This window comes from Pangasianodon hypophthalmus, chromosome 14, assembly GCF_027358585.1.
Source record: "Pangasianodon hypophthalmus isolate fPanHyp1 chromosome 14, fPanHyp1.pri, whole genome shotgun sequence".
Classification (NCBI taxonomy): domain Eukaryota; kingdom Metazoa; phylum Chordata; class Actinopteri; order Siluriformes; family Pangasiidae; genus Pangasianodon; species Pangasianodon hypophthalmus.
In genome coordinates, this window is record NC_069723.1 from 16,350,209 (window position 1) to 16,363,566 (window position 13,358).

The 13,358-nt window shown below is 38.4% G+C and overlaps 1 protein-coding gene across 1 annotated transcript; it reads right to left on the reverse strand.

Moving 5' to 3' along the window:
- Positions 1-245: 245 nt before the first annotated feature.
- Positions 246-6,583, reverse strand: tmem160 (transmembrane protein 160). Its single transcript, XM_026935060.3, has 4 exons — positions 6,181-6,583; positions 4,769-4,793; positions 3,975-4,067; positions 246-3,490 (listed from the first exon to the last, which is right to left on the reverse strand). Exons 1-4 carry the CDS (start codon positions 6,397-6,399, stop codon positions 3,189-3,191), a joined length of 639 nt encoding a protein of 212 aa, XP_026790861.1. The 5' UTR covers positions 6,400-6,583; the 3' UTR covers positions 246-3,188.
- Between the last annotated feature and the right edge of the window lie 6,775 nt (positions 6,584-13,358).

Here is a 13,358-nt window from a genome sequence, read left to right on the forward strand (position 1 = left end):
TTACTTCACACTACATGCAGTATTTAATATTCTTTTTAATTCAGGCAAGAGTCTTAAATGTTTTAGGCAGCCTGGAAATAGGAATAGTATAAATAATATCAAGATGTCTAAAATGCTAAAAGTTAAATATCGATTTAGAGCCATTTTTAATCTGACTGAATTGGCATGTTTTGTTGCATCCTAACCACACAACTGAACAAATGCAAATGTTCATTTACAAAGACATTGGATAAAGAGGACATTCCTTAAATGATCACTGATGTTTACTGAGCAGCACAACACACAGTATCAACTGCCAACCAAGTGGAAAAATGATCCCGTGATTTAATACGACCTGTACAACATGCACTACAGGACATTAAATAATCATACTCTGGAGTAATCATACACCTGAGTATACACATAGTATCTATACATGTTCTGCAGTCATTGTTACCAGGCAAAAAAAAAAAAAAAAAAAAGACTCACAGCCCTATTGCCCTTCCAGCAGCAACGTAATAAAGCTACATACAAAATGTGCACATGATTGCTCTAGATTGACTGTAAAAGAAAGAGGTACAACATTGTGGTAATGTATTATATAAAGATTGATTCGAAACCCACGCTCATAAAGGACCGACAAAAGGTCCGACCACTGTGTTCTGTCAGAGCAGGCTGTGTCACTTCCATTAATATACAGCTAATTGAATTCAATAAATTCAGCTCAGAGGAATTAAATTAACTGTTTCAAAAAGTGTGTATAAACGTATCGGTGAGTGTCAAATACAAGGTCAACTTCACCTGAAAGTGGCTGCTTAAACAACACAATGAAAACAGTTAACACAGAAATCAGTTAACACAATAGAGCTTTGGATTGAAACAGTACAGTGATGTTTCATTTCTCTCCATCTGTGCTGTGTGCTTTAATGACAATAAAGAAATGAATTAAAACACTTAAGAATAAGAGAAAGTGTACAGTTAACAGGTCAAAACAGGAAACACTTATGAAAGCACACACATAAAATAAATCTTAATAAAAATCAAGATGTATGTATATTCATGTAAAACTGTGTTAATCTGGATATCCCATTATAAATACTTCACTGTAAAACTGTGTTAATCTGGATATCCCATTATAAATACTTTGTTTTTTTTTTTTGAAAAGGGAGAAAATCACATTTAAAGATCCAATTCCAATTCCACTGAAAGACAATCTAACATTTATAACCTCATCTACTGATGGAAACACAATATTACTTTGACAGTTTAATGAATTATAAGTTTCCAACAAGAAATAGGTTCTCACTTTGATTATCAGCATCATCCACATCAGTCTCTGTCTAATCACCTGAGGTACAACTCACTCAATCGTGGCTTTTATACCCGAGCCTCATCATCATCTCTTCACTCGACTGATCTCCGTTCATGCTAACATCAGTGAGGAAATAATCACTGATTAATCCAGTCAGTCCTGTTCTGTAGACTAAATTTATTTTATAGGGTTAATGTGAAAGAGGTCTTCTCTTTCGATTTAGTGATGGTGCAGAAGCATCGTGGACATCTTGACAGCCGGTATCTGATTACAATATAAGACTAAGATTAGACTCATGTCCATTTCGCTATGGCATATAGCTATATAACAACTTGATAAAATCGTTTTATTCAGTGTGTCAGGAAATTGCACTTAGCTAACAAGGTTTTAGACTTTATTTGCTCTTTATGCAGACTGACTGCATCTACCACCAGTTTGTTAAACAGGCTTCTTATCTGATGTGATCTTTGCAGACAGAAAGTCAAGGCCAGCTTATAAAGAAGCCTAAGTACAAACATTGCAATGTCATTTTAGTAAATTTTATTGTTTTCTTAAATTAGAGGTGTCAAAATATATTCCTAGCAGAAAAATACAATTTTGGTAACAAGCCAATTTTTTTTATCAGCTGTATTCCAGAATATAGCTGGAAAATAGTTTACTCTGAAAGGGATATTGTTTTATTTCAAAGCTATAAGTCAAGGCCCTAGAGCAACAACAGAAGCTCTACAGACCAAAGCAGGCAGCCATTTGAACCACTTTGTAGCTAAAAAAGGTCCCTAAAGGTTTTTTGGCTGTTACATGTTTTACATAGAACTCTCTCTAAAAGGGAAACACTCTGGTGTATAAAACATAAAAAAGAGCTTCCAGAGACAGATGAGCAGAAAAACCCTTCAGGGGTCTATGATTTAACCTTTTTTTTTTCCTAACAGTGTACAACAGAGTAAATAATAGAAGTAAAGAAACACCAGTGCTTACTTCTTATAAGTAAATCCATTATCATTGTCATTGTTTTTCTGATTTGGAGAAACATCTTTGTGTAGTTTTATCATTACCTCTAATCCTGCAACAAATACCTACAATATATATATAATGCTAAAGCACAAAGACACAGCTTTTAAAACCCACTTCAAAACAAAACTAATGGACTTCAAAACAAACATAATGGAAGACATGCCAATGTCTTGAATCTCAAGTTCTTTTAAAGGTGCTGTCTGTAATTTTAAGTGTTTCTATAGACATTAGCATGCAATATATCTGGTTAGTTTCTTCACTTCAGGCTCCGGTCTACATTTTTCCAGCCCAGATATTAGCTCCGCCTCCTGACAGAGGCGCTATCAGCTCTGCACCTTTTCATGAAAAGGCAACTCACAAGGTATACACTGTTTGAACAGATCAGGTGGGATCAGACAGGGGGAAGAGGTCTTGTCAGTGTTTTAACTGCAACTGCAATGAAGACAGCAGAGTGCTCTAAAAATTACAAACTGCTTCTTTAAGATAGACTACTGCTCTCATCCAAAACCTGCTAAAAGCCTAGATGTTTTTTTTTTTTTTTCCTGGCAACAATAACTATACAACTGCCTTAGAAACTGGAACCACAATGAAATGATGGAATATTCCTTTAAGTGGAATATTTCCTTATAAGTTTTAAGTGCTTCACATAGATATAAAACACCTTATTATATTTATACACACCCAAACATACACACTAATTTATCTATATTGCAAAGAAAAGAGTGATCCTTGTACATCCAGCCCAGGACAAAGACCAGTTTATAGTATAACCAGTAAACGTCCCAATTCTCTCCAACACGAAAACAGACTATATTGCCACTTAAGTTATGTTTTGTCTTTCAGAACAGATCCTCGCACAGAGCTCCAAAGCGTAGGAGTCTCTTCATTACTTCTCCTGGCCTCCCTCGCTCGTGTGACGTCGGTCTCGCCGAGCCTTACATTCTGCACACTCGCCTCCGTCGTCACCACCTTCCTCCTCCTCGTCCTCATCGTGGATAATCTCTACTTCAAGGCGGCCGATGTAGAGAGAGACGGCACACAGCCAGAAGAGGGCAGCGCTGGACACCACGGCTGTGTGGAGCAGCACAGAAGGCAGAGAGAGCAGCATGATTCTCCTCAGAGACAGCAAACTGGCTATGTAGGACCCTCCACCGAATGACACACACACTCCGCCCAGGATGAAAAACGCTTTAAAAAAAAAAAAAGGATGAAAATATATAATACAAAGCTACAGAATTTTTAACATTTATTTAAAGCTTTAGACAAAGTTGTAAGCAATATAATGACAATACAATGAGAATCTTTTTAGTATCCAGTCCTGTTGAATTCTTAAATATTTATAGCTACTTGTGTGATGGACATTCAAATTAATGTCCATCACGCATGAGTGTGATTTAACAAAGAGAATCATAACTGTTGATATGGTGAAGGTTTCTGTAAGGAGACGTTTAATTAACATTTATGGAAGGAGGCTCCAGTGTCAGTGCTTTGTAACACTCGGTAAGTTTTCCTCTTACACTCAGTAAACAATAGAAGACAGGCTTTTCGTTTCCTCAATAACATGACAAGCTGCACAGTTTTGTCTTATTAACTTCAAGAGAGAGAGAAAAATTGCAGTAGTAGAACAGAAAAGGAAAGATGAGGAAAAGGGCAACTAATAAGTAATCTGTACCATATCCTGCTTCTCTTCCTACGTCACTCTGCACAAAGGCAATAACTCCGATCCCAGTAGCAAGCAAACCATTTCGGAACCATGACAGGAATCCTGAAATAAAACACAAAATGTTAATGCCCTTAATACTAAACACTACGCCAACGACTACTTTTTGAGGAGAAACCAAACTGCAGGCCAAAACGGCTGGATTTAACTACAAAACCAGAAAATCAGTCTCATAAAATCGAGTTATTATTATTATTATTATTATTATTATTATTATTACTATAAACTATCAATGTTAGAAAAATACTTTCATCAGATGTGTTCTGCTCCACGTATCTGAGATGAGGACTAATCAATTTTTTGTTGTTACTGCGGTTTTAACATGCTGTAAATGTAAATGTTGTGGTTTGGGATGGAGCTAATTTCCAGGCTGGAAGCATGTAACAGAAAAACTATCCAAATCCAATCCAGTAGCAAGCCAATACTGAGAATCTCTATTTTCCCCCAAGGTACAGAAAACCTGTGGGGTTATTTCACCAAAAACAGGCTCCACAAATTCTAGCTAAATTGCTGAGCCAGTCAGTGGAAAAGCGACAAACTGACAGGAACCATCTCAGGGCACAGGGGGAATCTTTACATGACAGGATTGGTGCATAACCAAGTATCTATTAGAATTTTAAAAAAAACCAGCAAATTATGCAGCTTTAATTTATTGATGGACACGTTTAAACATTACAAATGGTACCGTTAACACAACAATAGTTACGAGACTGACCAGCGCTCATGTTAGGCAGGTAACGTCTCACCTGTTTCATGTGACTTCCTGAGCATCTGTGGAAAAAAAAGAACATTAGACAAGTGCAATCCACGTATTAAAGATGAGTGTGTTAGTGAAGTTTACCATGGCAGTGTGATGGCAAACACAAGTTCCTCATTACTGTTCACCTTTTTGTTCTCCGTGTAATACAGAAAACACTTACTCACTTCTATTCACACTTTACCCCTTCCACCAATATCTTTGAGAGCAATGTTTATAGAAACAAACCTTTTAAATGTTACATATAAAACATACTGTACTGTTGCATACATTTCAGTAATAAAGAAAAAAAAAGAAAAAAAAAGTATGCCTTCAAAACTTATGAGCTGTGTGCTGCATGGTTGACTTTCCTATAAAAACATGGATTTTTTAATCCCTTTTCCTTCATTCATGTAATGATGGAAACATTAACTACATCTGTTTTGATAGATGATGTTGGCAACTTTCTAATTTTACTTCACAGTATAAAGATGCTAGGCAACATTGCTGACTGAACAAAACTAACATTTGCCTATTGATCCTAACCTCAGGTTACTGTATGTGTTGAATTCCTCGTGTTCTCCCAGTGTCCATGTAGTTTTCCTCTGGGTTCTCGGGTTTATTCTCGAAAACAAGCCAGTAAGTGGATTGGCTACATTAAACTGCCCTTAGGTGTGAATACGAGTGTGATTGCGAGTGTTGATGCGTGTGTGTGTGTGTGTGTGTGTATACGGGGCTCTGTGACGGACAGGCGTCCTATCCAGGGATTGTTCCTGCCTCACGTCCAGCGAATACACTCCGCTCCACCATGGATCCACCATGAATAAAGTGCTTACTGAAGATGAATGAATCATAATACTGCTACTTAGTTATATGGATTCTGGTTCTTTAATATGAATGCAACCAGAGTCTAAATAAATACATACATAAATAAGGCACTATAGAATACAACCAAGTTTATGCATGTACATGAACAGAGAGGTTTTTTTTTTTTTTTAATTAATGCACCAATAAACAAGTAAACAAACAAGTAAACAAACAAAGGCGTCTATTTAATTATTTGAGGAAGCCAAACAGTGCCATCACAATTAAACTCGATTAAATACGCAGGTGTGTTGAAGAGCCTAGCACATACTACTCTACTAAACAGTATGTTAAAATAGTAGGCGTGATCAGTACTGGTAATGGTACACCATCGGGACTGTACTATTGTGACACACTAATTAGTACAGAAGTGTGCAACACAGTCTGACAAACCCAAAGTTAGTCAACAAGCGCCTCTAGCCGGTCAAAACCAGGAGCAAATACGGAACTTTAAACCCTGTTTTTCATCTTATAGAAGCAAGAAGTGAAAAATAACGACTGTAAAATGTCAAGTGAATGTATATTTGTGCAATTTATTCACTTAAACCGTGCACATACCAGCGCATCCGCCTTGTCTAGCTCAGTCAGGTGTTGTTGTTCCAGTGCTCGTGTTTTCCCCCACGCTCCTTTCTCCGTCAGCCAGCGGCTCGGGGCTCGGTGGATCCGCCGCCCGGGACTCAGCACACACCGCGGCCCGGAGATCCTCATCAGCCCGCTACACAGCGGAGACACGCTCCGATACAACCGCACACACGACCACCAGCTCAGAGACGCCATGACTAACCAAAGCACCACCTTCCTGCCACCTCTGACCTCCTCGCCTTCCAACGACTGCGTTCAAGAGGCGCGCTGTCTGTGTAACACACCGGTAACACAAACAGCGCCCTCTACAGGCTCTGTGTTTATTCTACAGGCTCTGTGTTTACTCTACAGGCTCTGTGTTTACTCTACAGGCTCTTTGTCTACAGGCCCTGTGCTTATTCTACAGGCTCTGTGTTTCTCTCCCGGCCCTTTGTTTATCTACAGGCTCTGTGTTCCTCTACAGGCCCTGTGCTTATCTCCCGCCCTTTGTTTATCTACATGTCCTGTGTTTATCTCCGGGCACTTTGTTTATTCTACAGGCCCCATGTTTCTCTACAGGCCCTTTGTTTATCTCCAGGCTCTGTGCTTCTCTATGGGCCCTGTATTTATCTCCAGTCCCTGTGTTCCTCTACAGGTCCTGTGCTTATCTCCAGGCCCTTTGTTTATCTACAGGTCCTGTGTTTATCTCCAGTCCCTGTGTTCCTCTACAGGTCCTGTGCTTATCTCCAGGCCCTTTGTTTATCTACAGGTCCTGTGTTTATCTCCAGTCCCTGTGTTCATCTCCAGGCCCTTTGTTTATCTCCAGTCCCTGTGTTCATCTCCAGGCCCTTTGTTTATCTACAGGCCCTGTGTTCCTCTACAGGTCCTGTGCTTATCTACAGGCCCTGTGTTTATCTCCGGGCCCTGTGTTCCTCTACAGGTCCTGTGCTTATCTCCAGGCCCTTTGTTTATCTCTAGGCCCTGTGTTCCTCTACAGGTCCTGTGCTTATCTACAGGCCCTGTGTTTATCTCCGGGCCCTGTGTTCCTCTACAGGTCCTGTGTTTATCTCCGGGCCCTGTGTTCCTCTACAGGTCCTGTGTTTATCTCCGGGCCCTGTGTTCCTCTACAGGCTCCGTGTTTATCTCCAGGCTCCATGTTTATCTCCAGGCCCTATGTTTCTCTACAGGCTCCGTGTTTCTCTACAGGCTCCATGTTTATCTACAGGCTCTTTGTTCATCTCCAGGCCCTGTGCTTATCTCCAGGCCCTGTGTTTCTCTACAGGCTCCATGTTTATCTACAAGCTCTTTGTTCATCTACAGGCCCTGTGCTTACCTCCAGGCCCTGTGTTTCTCTACAGGCTCTGTGTTTCTCTACAGGCTCTTTGTTCACCTCCAGGCCCTGTGCTTACCTCCAGGCCCTGTGCTTACCTCCAGGCCCTGTGTTTCTCTACAGGCCCTGTGTTTATAAGGTTGTATATTAACAAGATTCTATATTAAAAGATTCTATATAATACTGTATATACTGTCTACACATATATTTTTTTTCATCAAAACTTTTTTAATTAAGACCCAGTACTAAATGATGGCTTTTGACTCCAGTCAGGGTTTTTTTTCCTGGTTGTGGGATTTTTTTCATCACCTTTAATACTTCCTCAATATGCACAGCTAAACTAACTTATTATTGATAGAAATCATTTATTTTTATACTTTTATACTCCCAACTCCATTAACTACATATCATTACTTGTCTTTTGGGTCGACATTTGACAGGCGTCTCTCTCTATATTTCGAATCATAAGCATGTTTCCTAAAAACTGCACCTATAGTTTCTGGGATCTCCTGAAATTCTGCTGAGCCATTTTAGCCTTCAAAGGAGATCAAATCATGTGGTTTAATATATATTTTACTTATATTTTTATATAATCCTGTAGCACACACACACATATATCCATCCATTTCAGGTACCGCTTATCCTACACAGGGTCGCAGTGAGCCTGGGGCCAATCCCAGGGGACTCAGTGCACAAGGCACAAGGCAGATGGAGTGCCAACAGGGCACAATCACACACACACGCACACACACATACACATATTATAAATATAACATTATATATATATATATATATATATATATATATATATATATATATATATATATATATATTAAAGAGTCCATAGTCTTCCTTTTTGGTTGGGGTTGCCATGCTTTATTTCAGTGTGCTGGATTTAGTCATTAAATTCAATAGGATGAGCCATGATGCTGTTTGATTGCCTGTTAAATGTTCATTCTGATGGACAACAGGTCTCAAATGGTTCTATGTCTTTCAAAACAACCTTTTAAAAAAAGCATATAAATTCACCATCCACTTTAATAGGAACACCTGTATACCTGTTCATTCATGCAGTTATCCAGTCAGCCAGTCATGTAGCAGCAGCACAATGCATAAAATCATGCAGATACAGGTCAAGAGCTTCAGTTAATGTTCACATCAAACATCAGAATGGGGGAAAAGTGTGATCTCTGTGACTTTAACTGTGGCATGGTTGTTGGTGACAGATGGGCTGGTTTGAGTATTTCAGAACCTGCTGATCTCCTGAGATTTTCAAACACAGCAGTCTCTAGAGTTTATACAGACTGGTGGGAAAAAAAAACATTGCGTGAGTGACAGTTCTGTGGGTGGAAATGCCTTGTTGATGAGAGAGATCAGGGGAGTATGCCCAGATAGGTTCGTGCTGCCAGGAAGGCTACAGTAACTCAAGTAATCACTCTTTACAACAGTGTTGAGTTAAAAAGCATCTCAGCATGTGCAAAACATCAAACCCTGAGGTGGATGAGCTAAAACAGCAGAAGACCACATCAGGTTTCACTCCTATCAGACAAGAACAGGAATCTGAGTCCATCATGGGCACAGGCTCACCCAAACTGGACAGCTGAAGATTAGAAAAAAAAATCACGTGGTCGTTTTCAGGTTTTCAGCTCTTCTGATTCTGAACTGCATAAATGAGCAAGCGTACAGGTGTTCCTATTAAAGTGGACGTTGAGTGTGTAATACCATTCTAACGGACACAGAACTTGAAGGAGTTTCTCATAATGAGGAATTCACAATGTGTCCACTAGGTAGCGCTGTTTACCAGCTAAACAAGCTAGGCAGGGCTTTAGCCAGTCTCCTAGAAGGGGTGGATTTTTTCTGGTAAATAAATCAGTCATGGAATTCAAATAATAAATGTACACATAATAGATCTTTGTCTAGATGACATCCAAGTAAGAAGATCAAGAAGACCAAACATCTCACACTTAATTTATGTCTTTGATTTTACTCTTGAAATCTAGACCTTTTACATGGATAAAATTTATTAATTAATCTGTATGATCCATCATGCAGTTTATCAGCCAAAAGTCATTTCAAGTGTAAATCAATACTTTTTTCATACTTAAGAGACTCTATAAGTCATGGCGATGTTCAGATATTTCATTATAAGCAGAGCAGCTATTTCCTCAGTCTTTGATTTAATGCTACTATACATTATAACAGTCACAGTTAAGTGGGTCTGCTTTCCTCCTAGCATGGTTCAGCATTTTATTTGCTACTATAGAATAATATCTCAGATTAAACCTAACAAAAAGACTAAACAAAGCCCATCAGTAAAATTCACAAAAATATCATGTTTACCTGACATTTCTTCCAACAAATTTATTGTAAAGTACCTTTTTTTTTTAAAGACCATGGACTATATCTTTCTTTGAAAAATCTTTTGTGTCATGGCATTCATGTCTGTTTTCCTTTGGTGACAACATTTTAGATTCTGAAGGCTTAAAGCCAGAAAAGTGTACAACACTCACAATCCACAGAGCACTACTGGTAAAATAAGATTTCTCTTAAACTATAGTAATAAAAATATCAAAACCCAACAGAAAATGTTTATTTCACAATGGATTTTGTCCACCTGCTCACATTGAAAAACTTGTTTCCCTATATATCAATTCACGTGTCTTTATAATGTACACAATTTCCTTTATAAACCTGACTGATTAGAGTGGAAACGCATTAAACCACACTGTAATTTTAAATCAGTTTATCTAAAAAAAAATTTCTATTTTCAGAACCCAAAATCTCTGTTTTAAGATGACTTGCATTCAAGAAATTTCACATATTCACTTCTATCTCTATTTAGAATGATATTACACAGGAATTTTCTAATATGGTGGTTACTGTTGGATTTACATTAGATTCTATACTGAATTTTCTTTTAGAACAGTGCATGGTATTTTCTTGATTCAACAATAAAGAAATGATGTTTCAACAAATATTTCCAAGTATTTCTGTCGAGTGTCTTAACAGTGAAATAAATTAATTCTAACATCAAAAGACTAGATTTTTGGTTTTACTACGTATGCAAATTTATGTGTGTTTAATTATATGAAGCATGTAGATTTTTGAAAAAAGAAATTTAAATACAAAATAATTCTAAGATTAAAAAAAGATTTTTAAAAAAAAGATGCTATTTACCTCTGGTGTCTTGCCTTGAATCAAACAGCGGTTTTGACCCTTTTTTTTGGACCTTTTGTTTTTTTGGAGTATAGGTCAATCAAAAATCATCAGAGTGATGCTTTATCGTTGTTTAGATATTGACTGTTCAGGTCACCCCCAGGTCACATTCTTATTTGCACACTACATTTGAAAACACACAGATAAGGCAGGGGCTATTTTGGAGCATACGTCTTGGTTATTTACGAAAACAGAAAGAGCATAGGGAATGTTTGTGTCACTGTTAACCTTTCTACCTGTTTGTGAGGCTTGGTATCTGTGCACGCTTGAAAAACATGGTCTTGTGTACCCGTCTGTGTGTGGGTGTGTGGGTGAGAGAGAGAGAGAGAGAGAGAGAGAGAGAGCAACACTGTGTGTGTGTTTGTGTGTGTTTTTTAGGTAAGTGTGCAGCTTCTTCCTGCCTGCCTCTCTGCACTGGAGCCCTTTGTCTCTGTCTGCTTCTTGGCGCTCTTTGGCCACCACTCCTGTCCTACCTGATGGTCCTTTAGCGTGAGGAGCGCAGAGAGGAAGTCAGGGAGTCATGGGAAAACAGCAATTGTGTGTGTCTGTGTGTGTGTATGAAAAGGGTGTGAAGGAAACGAATACACATCTTTGATGTGTAGAGCTGTGAAACTCCCAAGTCTTATTCCACATTGTCACGCCACAGTGCAGGCCAATCACAGAGCACACAATGCATAAACTTTGGGCTCTTCTTTCTGTGGGTCAGTATGCTTATCCAAACAACTCCTGGTAAAAACTTTTCAGACTTTTTAAACTTTTTATTATGGCCCTGATTGAGCTTATGTATTTTAATAGACATTACACAATCATTGTTGCTCATTCTCTGAAGTCCAGAGTCAATTGTTTTCTCTTAATCACAGACAGCTTTGCTCAACCTCTTACATACAAATTTAAAGAGGCAAATGGTAGTTTGAGATCATCAGAATAGAAGCCTTTATTTGTCACATATAAATTACAGTGAAATTCTGTCTTTGCGTATTCTGTCTTAGGAAGCTGGGGTCAGAGCACAGGGTCAGTGATGATACAGCACCCCTGCAGCAGATAGGGTTAACAGACAGATAGAGTGATCATGTCTACGACAGTGACAGATGTGTTTCATTTCAGACTATAATCTTTTATTAATGTGGATAATGGAGCAGTAGGGATAGTGTGGAGGGAAGAGGCAGAATTTGAAGGACGTGTGTGTGTGTGTGTGTGTGTGAGAGAGAGAGAGAGAGAGAGAGAGAGAGAGAGAGCTGTAAGTGACCACATGGGGTTTATTCTTGTCTTAAGAACAGTATGTGACTGCACTTGTAACACGTCATTAGCTGCTCTCTCTTTCTCTCCCTCTCTTAAACTTCTGTCCAGTTTCTCAGGGTCTGCACATGCCCTTCTTGTGACTTAACCAACACATATCTGGTGTATTAGGGTAAAAAAAAAAACATGGACATTATACTAACACAATCTATTATTGTAATTTTGAATGTTATGAATGTAATACAGTCACTGAAGCCACTGCTGATTTGCTGAGAGAGTGCTGTTTTTAATCCAGCCTACGTGTTCACCCGCTCCTTCTCATGCATATTCAACATGGCTGAGGGCAGCATTGAATAACATCCCAGTTAAAACATGAGGAAAGTACCTTGAGTGAACAGGCAAGGCCACATACACACACACACACACACACACACACACACACACACAGATACAGAGAGAGAGAGAGAGAGAGTCAGCATGATGAAGGACCAGGAAATTTCCACTCACTGTTGGTGCTCAGACCGGATAAGGAAAAACACTTCCTGTTTGTTGACACATTCCAGAAGCCAAACCTCCTGCTGCACGCAACAGCTAAGACAAGCAATCTTTCACTCATCTAGAACTATCTCTCCATAACTGATTAATCATTATAAGAGTTACAAAACCTCCACCAGTTTGAGTATGACAGGAACCTTTTCTCACTTCCATCAAGCAAAGCACCTAGTGGTTTACTAACTGTGCATTGTATATTTATGAATTTTATGCCTCTTCATGCTCATTAAATTCCAATCAGAACTGCTGGAGTACAGAGCCAAATGATACTGTCATTACTCAGTTACATATAAACTGTCCTGTAGCCATAACAACTACGTAAACCTTTTCTAAACACTAGCACTGATAAAAGAAATATTGTTTACTTGAGTCCAATTACTTTTAATTTATATTTTCTTAACCCCATTTCCTCCTCCTAGAGAGGATTTGACATAGTTTCTTTTTTTTTATCAATGGGAATATGAGATTTTATCAATTTTAACTATTTTTTTTTCAATTTGTTTAAAACATTTTTTTAAAAAAGCTCCTGAAAAACAATCAGTGCATTGTCTCAGTCTGATGAAAACACTAGCTCTTAAATTCCTCTAAGGGTTATCTCAAGTTTATCTCTTCTCGTCTATGTCTATCATCTGAAAAAAATATGGTAAACATTACGTTGAAAACAGTCGATCAGATTTCATTCCTATGTTACTGGCTCATCTAACCCAAGCCTTAACAGAATAAAAATGAATATGAATTATGTATTATCTTGTTATTTTCTTTAACAGTCTTTTTGTAAGTTGTAGTCCATCTTTTCGATCAGAATGTCCCATCTGGCTTATTTTGAGATTCTGCTATTACA

Coding starts and splice junctions, on each gene's coding strand:
- tmem160 (XM_026935060.3), bottom strand. CDS start 6,399: ATGGCGTCTCTGAGCTGGTGGTCGTGTGTGCGGTTGTATCGGAGCGTG. Junction 4,794..6,180: donor TAGACAAGGCGGATGCGCTG/GTATGTGCACGG, acceptor TTTTTTCCACAG/ATGCTCAGGAAGTCACATGA. Junction 3,491..3,974: donor AGGAAGAGAAGCAGGATATG/GTACAGATTACT, acceptor TTTTTTTTAAAG/CGTTTTTCATCCTGGGCGGA.